The sequence below is a fragment of the Saccopteryx bilineata genome, chromosome 7, assembly GCF_036850765.1.
Source record: "Saccopteryx bilineata isolate mSacBil1 chromosome 7, mSacBil1_pri_phased_curated, whole genome shotgun sequence".
NCBI lineage: Eukaryota > Metazoa > Chordata > Mammalia > Chiroptera > Emballonuridae > Saccopteryx > Saccopteryx bilineata.
In genome coordinates, this window is record NC_089496.1 from 14,459,594 (window position 1) to 14,472,699 (window position 13,106).

The following is a 13,106-nucleotide window of genomic DNA, read 5'->3' on the forward strand; positions in this document are numbered from 1 at the left end:
AATGTTCTTTGCTAGGACCCAGAAGGGGGTTGTGGCTGTTTGCCACCAGCATGATTTGGCAGGGAAGAGTTAAGTTTGTAACAACTGCTCGATTCCCACCTGCTGCCTCTCTCTCGCTTTCCATCTTTATATCTCCAAGACACTCATTCTATGAACTCTTAGCAATCGGCTGGGCTACAAGTGAACACTGGCAACTGCCAGTGAACTAAAGAGGGACCTGGTCCCGGGGCCTCAAAACCCTGGGACACCAGTGGGCTGGGCTGCTGCCAGTCCTCTCTCCCCACAGCAACGGTGTTTGGGCGCCAAGCTGAAACCTGTCCCAGCTGCTTTCTCAGCCTTTCAGTCCTTTCAGTCCATCTCTTTTCTTTCAAACACGGGGTGTGTGTGGAAACCTGCATGCAGCTACGACTTCAAACCAGGAAAAAAGATTTTCTTCCTCAGTTCTACCGATATCAAAGATACCCTAGATTTCAAATAATTTTGCTGCCAATATTTATAGACCTAGGCGTGAATCAGTCAACCAGGGTAAAGAATCTTAAAGATGAGTGAAGACTGTCAAAGATTAGTGCAGACAAAGATGTTTCCTTCTTCCCCTTTTAGTGTGACACAGTATGTCAGTATCAGGACAGGGTTCTTTCTGCCTCTTCAAATGGCTTCAGTTATCTGGCAACACTGCACTATAACTATAGCTTTTTTCCCCTTTATTATTTTAAGTTACCTACTTTTTGGCAAGTTTACAAAATGGAACCAACAGTGTTGTTTACTAGGAGTAAAAGTGTTCAGAGATTAACCATCTATTAAAACAAGATCTTAACACACACTCTTCAGTGTGTTAAGAAGGTGAACACATCTTCTATTTTCTTTGGAGCTAATATAAAATATATTTGTCATATTTTAAGACAAAAAAACCAACTGAATTAAATATTAGAAAGACAAAGCAAAAACAAAACAAAAAATAATGAAGGAAAAGAAGGAAATGCGTTGCAGAGTCATGGACCTTGGAAAATTCCTCCCGCTGGGTTGTAACGTTATTTAGTCTGGGAAGGTATCTTTCCTCTTGAAAGAAGTAAAATGAATTGATGAACAGTAGCTTTTGCCAATTGCTCTTAAGGAAAATGATGAGGCCTCTGTGTCCCTTCCAAAATCTAGGTTGCATATCTATTATAAAAGAGGAAAATACGCTAATTTCCTGAAATAAGTCCTATTTGATTAGAAGTCATACTTGCCTTTTTTTCTCTCCCCATAATAGAACCCAGAGAAACATGGATCCACAACTTCCACCTCACGGCAGGAGCAGCAGCCTGGAGTGAGGCCCAGAGGCACTCAGAGGGCTGAACATCCTACCTGAAAGTAGAATTCTAGAAAATTTGGTAATCTGATAGTGGGTAAAGGCCTTTAACCTATCTCTGATTCTTGGGGTCCTAATATTTTCATTATAATAATAAAAATAGGGTCTGGTCTGGCCAGAGAGAAGGCAGCACCCCATCTGTGGGTCTCAAGGCTGGTGCAGAATCAAGAACACATGTGCTTGCAGACGTTAGAGAAGGCAGAGGACCTCAGGAGTCAAGAGTAATGAATCCATGTCTACATAACACAAAGTGATTAGCCGTTTTGTTAACAGGGTGAGCCTAGGCCAGGGGATCGCAGCTGAGGCCCTGGCTGGAAACCCGTGCTCCAGAGGGAGAGGGCCAGGCTCCGCCTTTCCATCTTTGCTGGTTGGTGTTCAGTTTGAAGACGCAAAGCAAAGCAACTGAGCTCCACTGACGGCGACTCACGCAAACAAGTTCTCCAAGCTGTGCCTGGTTCCTGAGGCCTGCTGCCACTCTACTCTCCTCCCGGGAGGCAATCTGGAATCGAGCACAAGTAACTCAGCAAATTCTGGGGTGCTGCAGTAAAGGGAAGGACTAATAGGAATTTACTAGAACATATAAGAAGAAGGGAGGAAACAGTCAAAGTGAAGCTAATAAGAATGTCTAGATTCCACATAGTTTGTCTCTTCTAAAATGGAGAAGCTATAGCTTTGAAATTATTAATATTATGGTGTGTGCACAGGTGTGCATGTGCCCTTCGTGTCTTTTCAGAGAGACACAGTAGACTTCGGAACAATGACTTCTTGCTGAACTTCTTCAATGAAGCTAATCATCTGTTGCTGGTCCTTATTCCTTATACAACATCCCTTCCTTCAACAAGCAGTCACCAGTGCCAATCAAGTGCCAATCACGTGCCAGGCACAGTGCCTGGAAGCAGGAGTCCTACATGGTTACTGCCTGCGTGTAGCCTGTAGTCGAGTGAGGAGACTCATTTCATCAAATCCCTGCACAAAGAAATGTAAGTGCAGCTCTGACAACCACCAGCACGGAGCAGGATGCAGCTGCGAGAGCGTGTTCCAGAAGTCTCTGACCTGACAGGCAGCTCTGGAAAGCAGTGGAAGGAAGTGATGATTAAGGAAAAGACAGAATTTAATCTTATGTAGTTTTAGTAGAAATAAACTATAGTGTGGTTTGACTTCAAATTATTGAACAAAACTTTCCCATTGTCCTGAATGTCTCAGAAAAGGAATAAATAAAAGATGGAATGCTATTTTTGTTCCCTTCACCGATTACCATTGTTCAGAAGATGCCTAAGTTGCCAGGAGAACTCACTTCTACACCACCTTGTTCTGCTACGACACTTCAGAGGTGTTGTTGCATTTGCCTCTCAAATGCGAAGGTTTCCTGTGCACCTGTTTGCCTGTGCAGAGGTGCACGGGTGATGGGTGATGGTAGAGGAGACAGTCTGTCTAGCCCTCCCAGAGATATCAACGGTTTGCTTTTTGCATAAAAACCTAGAGCAGGCGACATGGCTGCTGAGAGCCAGGGGGAGGGACGAGCATGTATTCACCACCGGCACCATCTCTACTCTGTAGGCAAGAACCAGGAGAATAACTATGAGCATGAACTGCTCCTTTGAGAAAAATCAGCTTAGAATTATTTGTGAAAGAGGAATGTTCTAGTAACTATAATAAGCCTGTTATTTTGTGGCAAAATAGCACTAAATTTTGACAATTTTCACACTTAGAATTCTCAGCTTTTCAACATTGTCTTTGGAGCTATCTGAGTTTAACATATTGCAGAAGGAACGACAGTTCATTTGTTTGGGTTACAGCCGACACATATTTACTACTCTTCAGTAGAGAGCTCTTTGTCAGGATGCCATCACCAATAAGCTGGATGGTATTCAAATTAACCAGGAAGCTGGATTCTAGCAAGAATATTTCTTCCAAAAGCTGAGGTCCAAGAAAATATTGATACATTGGCAGCTTGAAAACACTGGCTCACTTTGTGATATTACGGACAAGTTTGTCTTATTTCTCACATGTGGCTTTATCATTGTGTTATTCCACCCAACAGCAAACAAACTACAACTTAGGATTCCACTGTATATTACCTGGCTTTGGGGACTCAAGCCACATTTGTGTTTTTGGCTCCTGATTCTGTTGACTATTTTCACAGGGATGCTTTCCAGCACCGTGATATTCTAGTTATTGCAGCAAAGAGGCGCTCCCTGCTGCTCCCCAACTCCCAGGTGTGCTGCACCTATCTGTTTGGAAGAGCTGTGGTTGGGCCAGTTTCAGAAAAGCATGTGGAGAGAAAGGCAATGGCAGAGGTGAGGAGTACAGCGGTTGCATGCCCAGCCTGAGACACCAGAAAGCAGGATGAGATGGCTATCTAGCTGCAAACACAGATATGTTTTTACAGAAAAGGAAAAGTATCTCAGAGAGAGAAGCCTAGAGAGTAGAACCAATGGCTGGGAAGAATAGATTAGGGAGCAGACTGTCTTAACCAGGGCAACTTTCTTGCCCTGGACATTGTTTGTGGAAGAGGGAATCACTAATAAAGCCACTATCTTGCTGGCTTTCAGAATTACCACAGCCAGGGCTGCTATGTGCTTCCCAGTCTTTACTTTTTTTTCCTTTTTCAGTAGGAGTGTCTATTGTGGTTATCTCATTATTGTCTCACCAATGGTGGACATGGGTGGGGTAGATATCTTGTCTTTTTAGGTTACAGGCTTATAGATAAAGAGGAGCCATATCTAGGGGCCATGTCCACACCCTACATCTCATGATGTAGGTCCTGAGATCAGTGACTTCCTGCCTGATGTTGTGATGGGATGTTTGTCCACTGAGGTCTGTAGTATAATTTTTTGAAGTATGCACATCTAAGTAACAAAGGAGGCAGAGCACACAACTAGCTTATCTAGCTAGATGACACATAGCAAATTTAATGATCATTAGGTGAAAGGTTCACAAATAGAAAGGTCTTTAAGAACTTTATGGCCCTGGCCGGTTGGCTCAGTGGTAGAGCGTCGGCCTGGTGTGCAGAAGTCCTGGGTTCGATTCCCGGCCAGGGCACACAGGAGAAGCGCCCATCTGCTTCTCCACCCCTCCCCCTCTCCTTCCTCTCTGTCTCTCTCTCTCCCTCCCGCAGCGAGCCTCCATTGGAGCAAAGATGGCTTGGGCGCTGGAGATGGCTCCTTGGCCTCTGCCCCAGGCGCTGGAGTGGCTCTGGTCGTGACAGAGCAACGCCCCAGAGGGGCAGAGCATCGCCCCCTGGTGGGCGTGCTGGGTGGATCCCGGTCGGGCGCATGCGGGAGTCTGTCTGACTGTCTCTCCCCGTTTCCAGCTTCAGAAAAATAAAAAAAAAAAAAAAAAAAAAAAAAAAAAGAACTTTATGCATAAGCCACTCCTATAGATTGCTGAGCTTTTATCATTATATCAGTCAGGAAAAGGTAAATTATGCTGTGGTAACAACTCCCAATCTCAGTGGTTTAACCCAACAAAAGCTTATTTCTTGATTATGCTATATGTCCACTGTAGGCTGGCAAGGAAGTCTGTTTCTTGTAGATAACTCAGAGACACAGATCAATGTAAACTTCATCTTAAAACATGCTTCTAAGAAGTATAGAACATGACAAAATGTACATGGGTTCTTAAAGTCACATGCTTCATTTTCACTCATATTTCATTAGTCCATGTCAAAGTTTGAAGGGTGTGGGAGTAGCATAATCCTATAATATTCTAGGAAGAAGTAAACTGAATATATGTTGAGTGGCTCTAATACATATGCCAACCGTATATTAAGTTACTTATGCAGGAAATAGTGCAAATACACTTATTGCATTATTTCAGCTCTGCACAGAAATGGCTTGATTGAATCATGATTTAATATTATGTTCCAGAATTCAATTAGAAAGTGTCCACTTGAAGAATGTTCCTTTATCTTTCATAAAATGATAGTTATAAATACTGATCTTGTGTTACCTGCTCTACCTGGTATAAATACATGCTATATATTTATTCTAGAATACTGAGCATGAAAAAAAGCATTATTTAAAAAAAAAATCTGAAAGCGTATGTTTTCTTTCTTTCTACCCAACAATGAGAACTAAATGATCCTATATTTTCCCCGTTTCCAGGAACTAAGAGTTAAATTTATTGCCCCATTGATGAAACTAATTCACTTGAAGTTCCTGATTCATTTATCTCATTCCTCTGTCAACTGAATTTTAATCTTTTCCTCTATTGTCTTACTATTTATGGTAACAGTCATTTAAAGGGATATTTTATATTGCAAGATATTTCAAATTGTCTATACAGGGAGACATTAATTTATCAAAAATCTATAAAAAGTAAAATATGATATAATAGTGCCTTATACTCTTTTAGTCTTTAACATCTTTTGCTCATGGCTGTACCCGAGAGCCCAGAACAGTACTCAATAAATATTTGTTGAACAAATGAATAAATGAGTGAGTGACTTTGTTTCACAAGTGTAAATGTGTGCGTGTACATACATAAACACATACCCATCCTTACTTTGGGAACTTTGTTCCAGTGCTCTTTTCCTCAAGAGTCATTATTACTCGAATAGATAAAGCTAGATTGTATGAGGGTTTTTTTTAAGTTATTAAGATGCATGAAATAAAGATACTGAGATAAATGTATGCTCTCGAGAAACAGCAGCTATGGCACATAATAGAAAAGTTACTTTACCTAGATGCAAGGGTCCTTGGAATAACAATGGTGATTCTTGTCCATTCTTCAAAGTCTCCGGTGTGATACATGGTGGGCTCACTCAGCTCTCGCGAGTTTCCTTCACATCCTTTGCCTGCCGACGCTGGGTAACAGGCGTCCTTCACCAGAAACCAGGACATGCCGGCATCATGAGAGTACTGAAGAAGAACCGGGGCAGCACTGCTGAACTGGGTGGCACAGCCTATGTTTAGCTATTGAAAGGAAAGGCAGACGTAGACAAAGTTTTAGCTCCAAGTCAGCATTTAGGAAATTAGGTGCTCCAGTAGCCAGTCTTACTGCCGAGTCTGCCGTTAAATTGACAGTGATAAGTCCTACAGCTCACTTTAACCAAGGCCCTTCCACAGGTCCTGGAGTTCTTTGTTTGGGCAAGCAACAGGTGCTTTTAGTAGAAAGCTGGATCAGTTGCCCATTTTGTGAATTTCTTGGGCTTACCGGAGGGAAGAGAGAAGCACAGGAGCTGTGACATGGAGCCTTGGACAAAAGCCAAGAAATGTGTTCCTCTCCCCTCCCAGATGGTGCAAACAGAGGGAAGTCAAGCTGAGAAGCTGTCCTCTTCAGAACCGAAGGGTACTTGAAGAGAGGGCTGTCCTCTCTGCTTTAGTGGAACAAACATCTTTATTCAATTTTCTTGCCAAAGCCCGGTAAGGAATCATTGTCAACTTAGATGAAAGAGCTTAGTTTTTGTCACAGCATCAAATAAGTAAAGTAATCCAGAAATAAAATTGTTACTTCTTTGTGCACATACGTAGAGAAATGTCACCATAGAATAAACATGAAAAAAATGCAACCTAAATCTCAATGCCCTAGCACAACTATTTGTATTTCTCTTTTTTTTTTTTATCTTTTAAGCTTTATAAAGAAGGATAATATTTTTGTCATATACTTCAAGTTATCACACTTCTAGAACTTTTCTCCTACTTTCCATTGGGCCAGAGTTTAAGAGGTCAACCAGTTTATCCTTGAGACTATGCAGTAGCTTGCTCCAGCCTTTCAAAAGAAGATTCCAATAACCTCTTCATGATGGCAGTGGAGTAAGTGAAACATACACTCACCTCTGCCCAGGACCAAACTGGAATTACAACTAAATTACAGAAACATCGCACTAAATAACCAACTGAAGAGAAGTCCTATAACCGAGACTTTATAGGAGAAGGACATGGAGGCTAATAAGAAGGGTGGGGATGTGAAAGGGCTGCTCTGCTCCCACAGGCAGAGCTGAGGTTCTGGGAGGATGTCTCAGCTGCAAGGGGTTTGCCCTGAGAAGTGTGGGGTCTCAACCCCAAGCTGGGCTAACCAGCTCAGAGCACCAGAGACAAGAAGAGGCACCCACACAGCATCTGGCTGTGAAAATCATCAGGGTTCCTAACCTCCAGGAAGAGGTTTCTGCTAGATGCAGGCATCTTCTTAAAGGGCCAACACACAAATATTCATTTGCAGCCAATCACCCTGGGCTCCAACAGAGGGCAAGTGTGAGGACAGGGGGTAGTCTATGGCTCTGGGTAGAGGGCTGAAGGGACAGCCACCAGGACCTCTGTGCTGAGTCACTCTCCCATATTGCAGATGCCATCTTTCTTGGGTGGAGCACTCCTCTACACACTGCTTCAACCTGGAGGGAAATAATAGCCGCAGCCTCTGGACTCCTGCGCATTCCACTCTGTGGAGTTCATGCTTTGCTGAGGAGTCAGTGGCCTTGCTGGGGTGCAGAAGTCTGGGCTGACTCAGGTACTGTCTGTGACTGAGCTGTATGGCTTTGGGATACAGGCCATTGTTATGAGAGATCTGCTTGTCCCACCCTCTGGGTTCCCAGTGGCCCCACCTACTTGACTCCTGGTGGTTCCATCATGCTGAAGACTGGGAAAAATCTTTTCTTTCTTTTGTTTTTTTTTAAAAGACTTTATTCATTTTAGAGAGGAGAGAGAGAAGTAAAGAAAAAGAGAAAGAAAGGGAGGAGGAGGAGGAGGAGGCATCAACTCCCATCAAGCCCAGGGTTTCGAACCGGTGACCTCAGCATTTCAGGTTGACGCTAATCCACTGCGCATCCACAGGTCAGGCTGGGCAAAATCTAGCACAGACTGAGTTATGTGGCTCTGAGGCAGGGGCCACAGCCCCAACCTTCTCTAAAGCCTGACCAGCACCTTTCCCTCATGGGTGATCCACTAGCCCCATCCTCCTGACTGCAGGAGGCTCTATCATGCTGAGCTTGGGTTCCTCCTGGAAAAATTTGGGACAGACTGCGTTATGTGGTGCTAGGTAGGAGCCATTTTTCCCTCAGGTGCCAGAGTAGTGCAGACCCCTCCTTCCACACAGCTAACTCTTGATCTGTTGGGGCCTGATAGACTCTGCTAGCCTCAACCTGGTGACTCCATGAGGCCACATCTTGCCACAGAGGTTGTGAGCACACAGCAGATGGCAGCTAGACTTGGTATACCCTGGGACTTCGGCGAAGTGGCCTCAGACCTAGCACTGTGTTTGAACCTGTATCAGTCTTATGAACACCTCTTGCCTCTACCAGGGGACTGACTGAGAAACTACCTCATGCAACGTGAGTACACCTGACGCGTCTTCAGCGACTGAGCCTATCAGGAAGACAGGCAGAGGCAGGCAGGGGCAGGTCTGGGGATGCTTTGAGACTTTCGCTGACCTGCCCTCAGGCCTGGTACTGGTAAAAACTGGCATTGGCACAGAGCTTGGTCCTTCCTGCACACCCAGGTCTGGTAGAACTGGCCATAAACTGTGCATCACTTGTAGCTACAAACAGGCTGACGAGGGTCGGTCACAGGCAGTGTCTGACATTGACCTGAACTAGTGTCCCTCCAAAAAGGCCCAGGAACAACATAGCCAGTGGCCAGCTTCAGACCACATCAAAGCAGGATCCACTAAGCTTCAAAAGAGGCATATCCAAAGGAAGATTCTGGCAGGCATCAGACCCTGCTGAGGCAGACTCCACTTCCTGTGATCAGCACCTGCACAGCAGCTCACAGGCTGTGGTGGGGTGGAGCCTCACAGTCAACCAGCCTGGGGACTGACACCATACATGAACGGGCTAATAGCAATCAAGACTCAATTACAGCCTGACCTGTGGTGGCGCAGTGAATCAAGCATCGACCTGGAACACTGTGGTTGCCGGTTCAAAACCCTGGGCTTGCCCAGTCAAGGCACATGGGGAGTTGACGCTTCCTGCTCTCCCCCCCTTCTCTCTCTCTCTCTCTCTCTCCTCTAAAATGAATAAATAAATAAATAAATAAAATAATTAAAATAAGAAAAAATATTAAAAAAACACTCAATTACAACAAGACGGCCCACATAACCCTCTCAAGGGGCATTCCTGATGCACCCAGCACAGGCGGTGGAGGAGACAGGACCACTGCACTCTACAGGACACCGACTCCATTAAGCCACTCTACTAAGATTGGGAGTCATAACACAGCTACCTAAACACTGAAATAAACAGGAAGAGGAAGCCAAGATGGGGGACAAAGAAACAGGCCCCAAATGAAAGAACAGGAAAAACCGAAAAAAAAAAAAAAAAAAGGAACTAAATGAAATAAAGGCAAGCAATTTATAATATATAGAGTTCAAAATAATGGTTATAAGGATGCTCAAATAATTTAGTGAGAACTAAAAGGAATTTGTGAGAACTTCAATAACACAAAAAAACATAGAAACCATAAAAAAGAACCAGTCAGAAATGAAGAAGACAATATCTGAAATGAAGAATACACTGAAAGGAATAAGTAGTAGGTCAGATCAAATCAGGGACAAGGTGAAAATACCCAATCAGAGCAGAAACAAAAATTAAAAAGAGGATAAAAGGAAGATAGTTTAAGAGACCTTTGGGACAACATGAAGCATAACAACATTTATACCATAAGGGTACCAGAAGGAGAAGACAAAGAGCAAGGAATCAAAAATCTGTTTGAAAATATAATGACCAAAAACTTCCCTGACATAGTGAAGGAAAAAAACACACAAGTCCAGGAAGTGCAGAGAGTCCCAAACAAGATGAAGACAAAGTGGCCCACACAAAGACACATCATAAATAAAAGTCAAAGTTTAAATACAAAGAGAAAATTTTAAAAGCTGCAAGAGAAAGACAGTTACCAACAAGGGAGTGCCCATAAAACTGTTAGCCGATTTCTCAACAGATACATTTCAGGCCAGAAGAGAGTGGCATGAAATATTCAAAGTGATGAAAAGCAAGGACCTACAACCAAGGTTACTTTATTCACTAAAACTATCACTTAAAATTAAAGGAGAATAAAGAGCTTCCCAGATAGAAAAAAGCTAAAGAATTTTATTAAGACCAAACCAGTATACAAGAAATGTTAAAGGGCCATCTGTAAAAAGAAAAGAAGAAGAAAAAGAGAGAATAAGAGGAAGGAGGAGGAGAAGGAGGAGGGGGGAGGGGAAGAGGAAAGGGGAAGGGGAGAATGAGGAGGAGGAAGAAGAGAAAAAGAAAGCTAGAGTAATATAGCTAAAAAATAAAATGGCAATAAATATGTACCAATCACTAATCACTTTAAATGTAAATTGCTTAAATGCTCAAATGACACAGGGCAGCTGAACAGATAAGAAAACAAGACCCATACGTATGCTGTCTACAAGAGAAAAAAAAGATACACAGGACTAAAAGTAAAGGAATATGAAAAGATATTTTATGCAAAAAGAAAGTAAAATAAAGCTGGGGTAGCCATAGTTATATCAGACAAAATATACTCTAAAACAAAGGCTATAGTAAGAGACAAAGAAGGACACTACATAATGATAAAGGGAGCAATCCAACAAAAGGATATAAACAGTAGTGGGATTCAGCCAGTTCGAACCGGTTCAGCAGAACTGATACTTAATTTTTTTGTTGAGTTTGGAGAACCGGTTGTTAAAATGGCACTTGTAATCAGGGTTCTCTCTAAGGTGGGTGCCTGGATAGCCACCAAATGTGGAAATCACAAATTTACATGCCTTTCTTTTTTTTAATGTTTATCTGCGCAACAGTATATTCTAAGCACCCATAGTAATGTTCATTTCATCCATAGTTGATAAACATTGCAAGTGAGGATGCCAATCAAGAAGCAATATGAAAATATCTTAAATAATACTTTTATTGTTTTTTTGTCAAGTATTATTTAATATTTTTTCATTAGTAATTTAAAACTCTTTCTTATAACATAATCTACTTTTGTGTATCTCTTTTATTGTTCTTAAGTATTAAATGCATGAAATAATTAGCTACCTTTTGGTATATCGTTCTTTTATATACTTAACATGGGCAATAGGGCAGAAACCTGTCGTTAAATTATTTGAATCCTACCACTGGATATAAACCTTGTAAACATTTATGGAGCACCTAAATATTTAAAGCAGACCTTGATGGACATAAGGAGAGAAAATGACAGTAATACAGTTATACGAGGGGATCTGAACACCCTATTGACATCAATAAATAGATCTTCCAGATTGAAAATCACCAAGAAAATGGTGGCCTTATATGACTCATGACAGCAGATGAATTTAACTGATATGTTCCAAGCATTTTACACCAAAGCAGCTGAATATACATTTAAACATTTTCCCCCATTGATTAGAGAGAGAGATGAGAGAGAGAGAGGGAAAGGAAGAAAAAGAGAGAGAGTGAAGCATCAACTCATTCTTCCACTTAGTTGTTCCACCTAGTTGTGCATTCTTTGATTGCTTCTTGTATGTGCCCTGACTGGGGTTAGAACTAGTGACCTTGGTGTGCTGGGACAACACTTTATCCACTGAGCTACCTGGCCAGGGCTTATATGTTTTTTTTTCATATACACAAGAAATATTTTCCAGGATAGACCACATGTTAGGACACAAAACAAGTTTCAATAAATTTAAGATTAAAATCATATCAAGTATCTCCTTTGACCATAATGGTATAAAACTAGAAATCAATCACAAGTAAAACTCAACATCATGGAGGCTAAATAACATACTACTAAACAATGAATGAGTTAACAATGAGATCAAAGAAGATATCAAAGGATACCCTGAAAGAAATGAAAATGAGAACACAACAACCCAAAATCTATGGGACATGGTGAAAGCAGTCCTAAGAGAGAAATTCATAGTATTACAAGCTTACCACAATAAAAAAGAAATATTTCAAATAAACAATCTAACTTCATTTACAGGAACTAGAAAAAGAACAAAGACCAAAGTGAATAGGAGGAATGAATAATAAAGTTCAGAGCAGAAATAAACAAAATAGAATCTAAAAAACCCCACAAAAGATCAATGAAACTAAGAGCTGATTCGATGAAAAGATAAACAAGATTGATAAATTTTCACCAGACTCATCAAGAAAAAAATAGAGGACCCAAATAAATAAAATCAAAACAAAAGAGAAGTATTAAATGACACCAAATAAATACAGACTGTAAGAAAATATTACCAACAACTATATGCCAAAAAATTGGAAAATTTATATGTAATAGAAAAATTTCTGGAAGAATCAGAGAATCTGAATAGACAGATTACAATTAGTGAAATTGAAGCAATTATAAAAGAAAATTTCCAACAAACAAAAGTTCTGGACCAGATGACTTCACAGGTGAATTTTACCAAACATTCTAAGAAGAACTAACACCAATTCTTCCCAAGCAGCTGAATATACATTCTTCCCAAACTATTCCAAAAAGCCTGACTAGGCAGTGGCGCTGTAGATAGAGCATCAGACTGGGACACGGAGGACCCAGGTTCGAGACCCCAAGGTCGCCAGCTTGAGCGTGTGCTCATCTGGTTTGAGCAAAAATTCACCAGCTTGAGCTCAAGGTCGCTGGCTCGAGCAAGGGGTCACTCGGTCTGCTATAGCTCTACAGTCAAGGCACATAAGAGAAAGCAATCAATGAACAACTTAGGAGCCGCAACGAGGAATTGATGGTTCTCATCTCTCTCCCTTCCTGTCTGTCTGTCCCTATCTGTCCCTCTCTCTGATTCTCTCTGTCTCTGTCAACACAAACACACACAGAAAAAAAAAATTGAAGAGGAGGGAAGACTCCCAAATTCA

General features: G+C 41.8%; 1 protein-coding gene across 1 annotated transcript in view; it reads right to left on the reverse strand.

The window, feature by feature from the left end:
* Positions 1-13,106, reverse strand: part of RELN (reelin) — a 673,979-nt gene that overhangs the window by 143,937 nt on the left and 516,936 nt on the right. Inside the window, exon 28 of the mRNA XM_066238313.1 lies at positions 6,032-6,264. Coding sequence (XP_066094410.1) covers positions 6,032-6,264 — 233 coding nt within the window. The remainder of the gene's footprint in view (positions 1-6,031; positions 6,265-13,106) is intronic.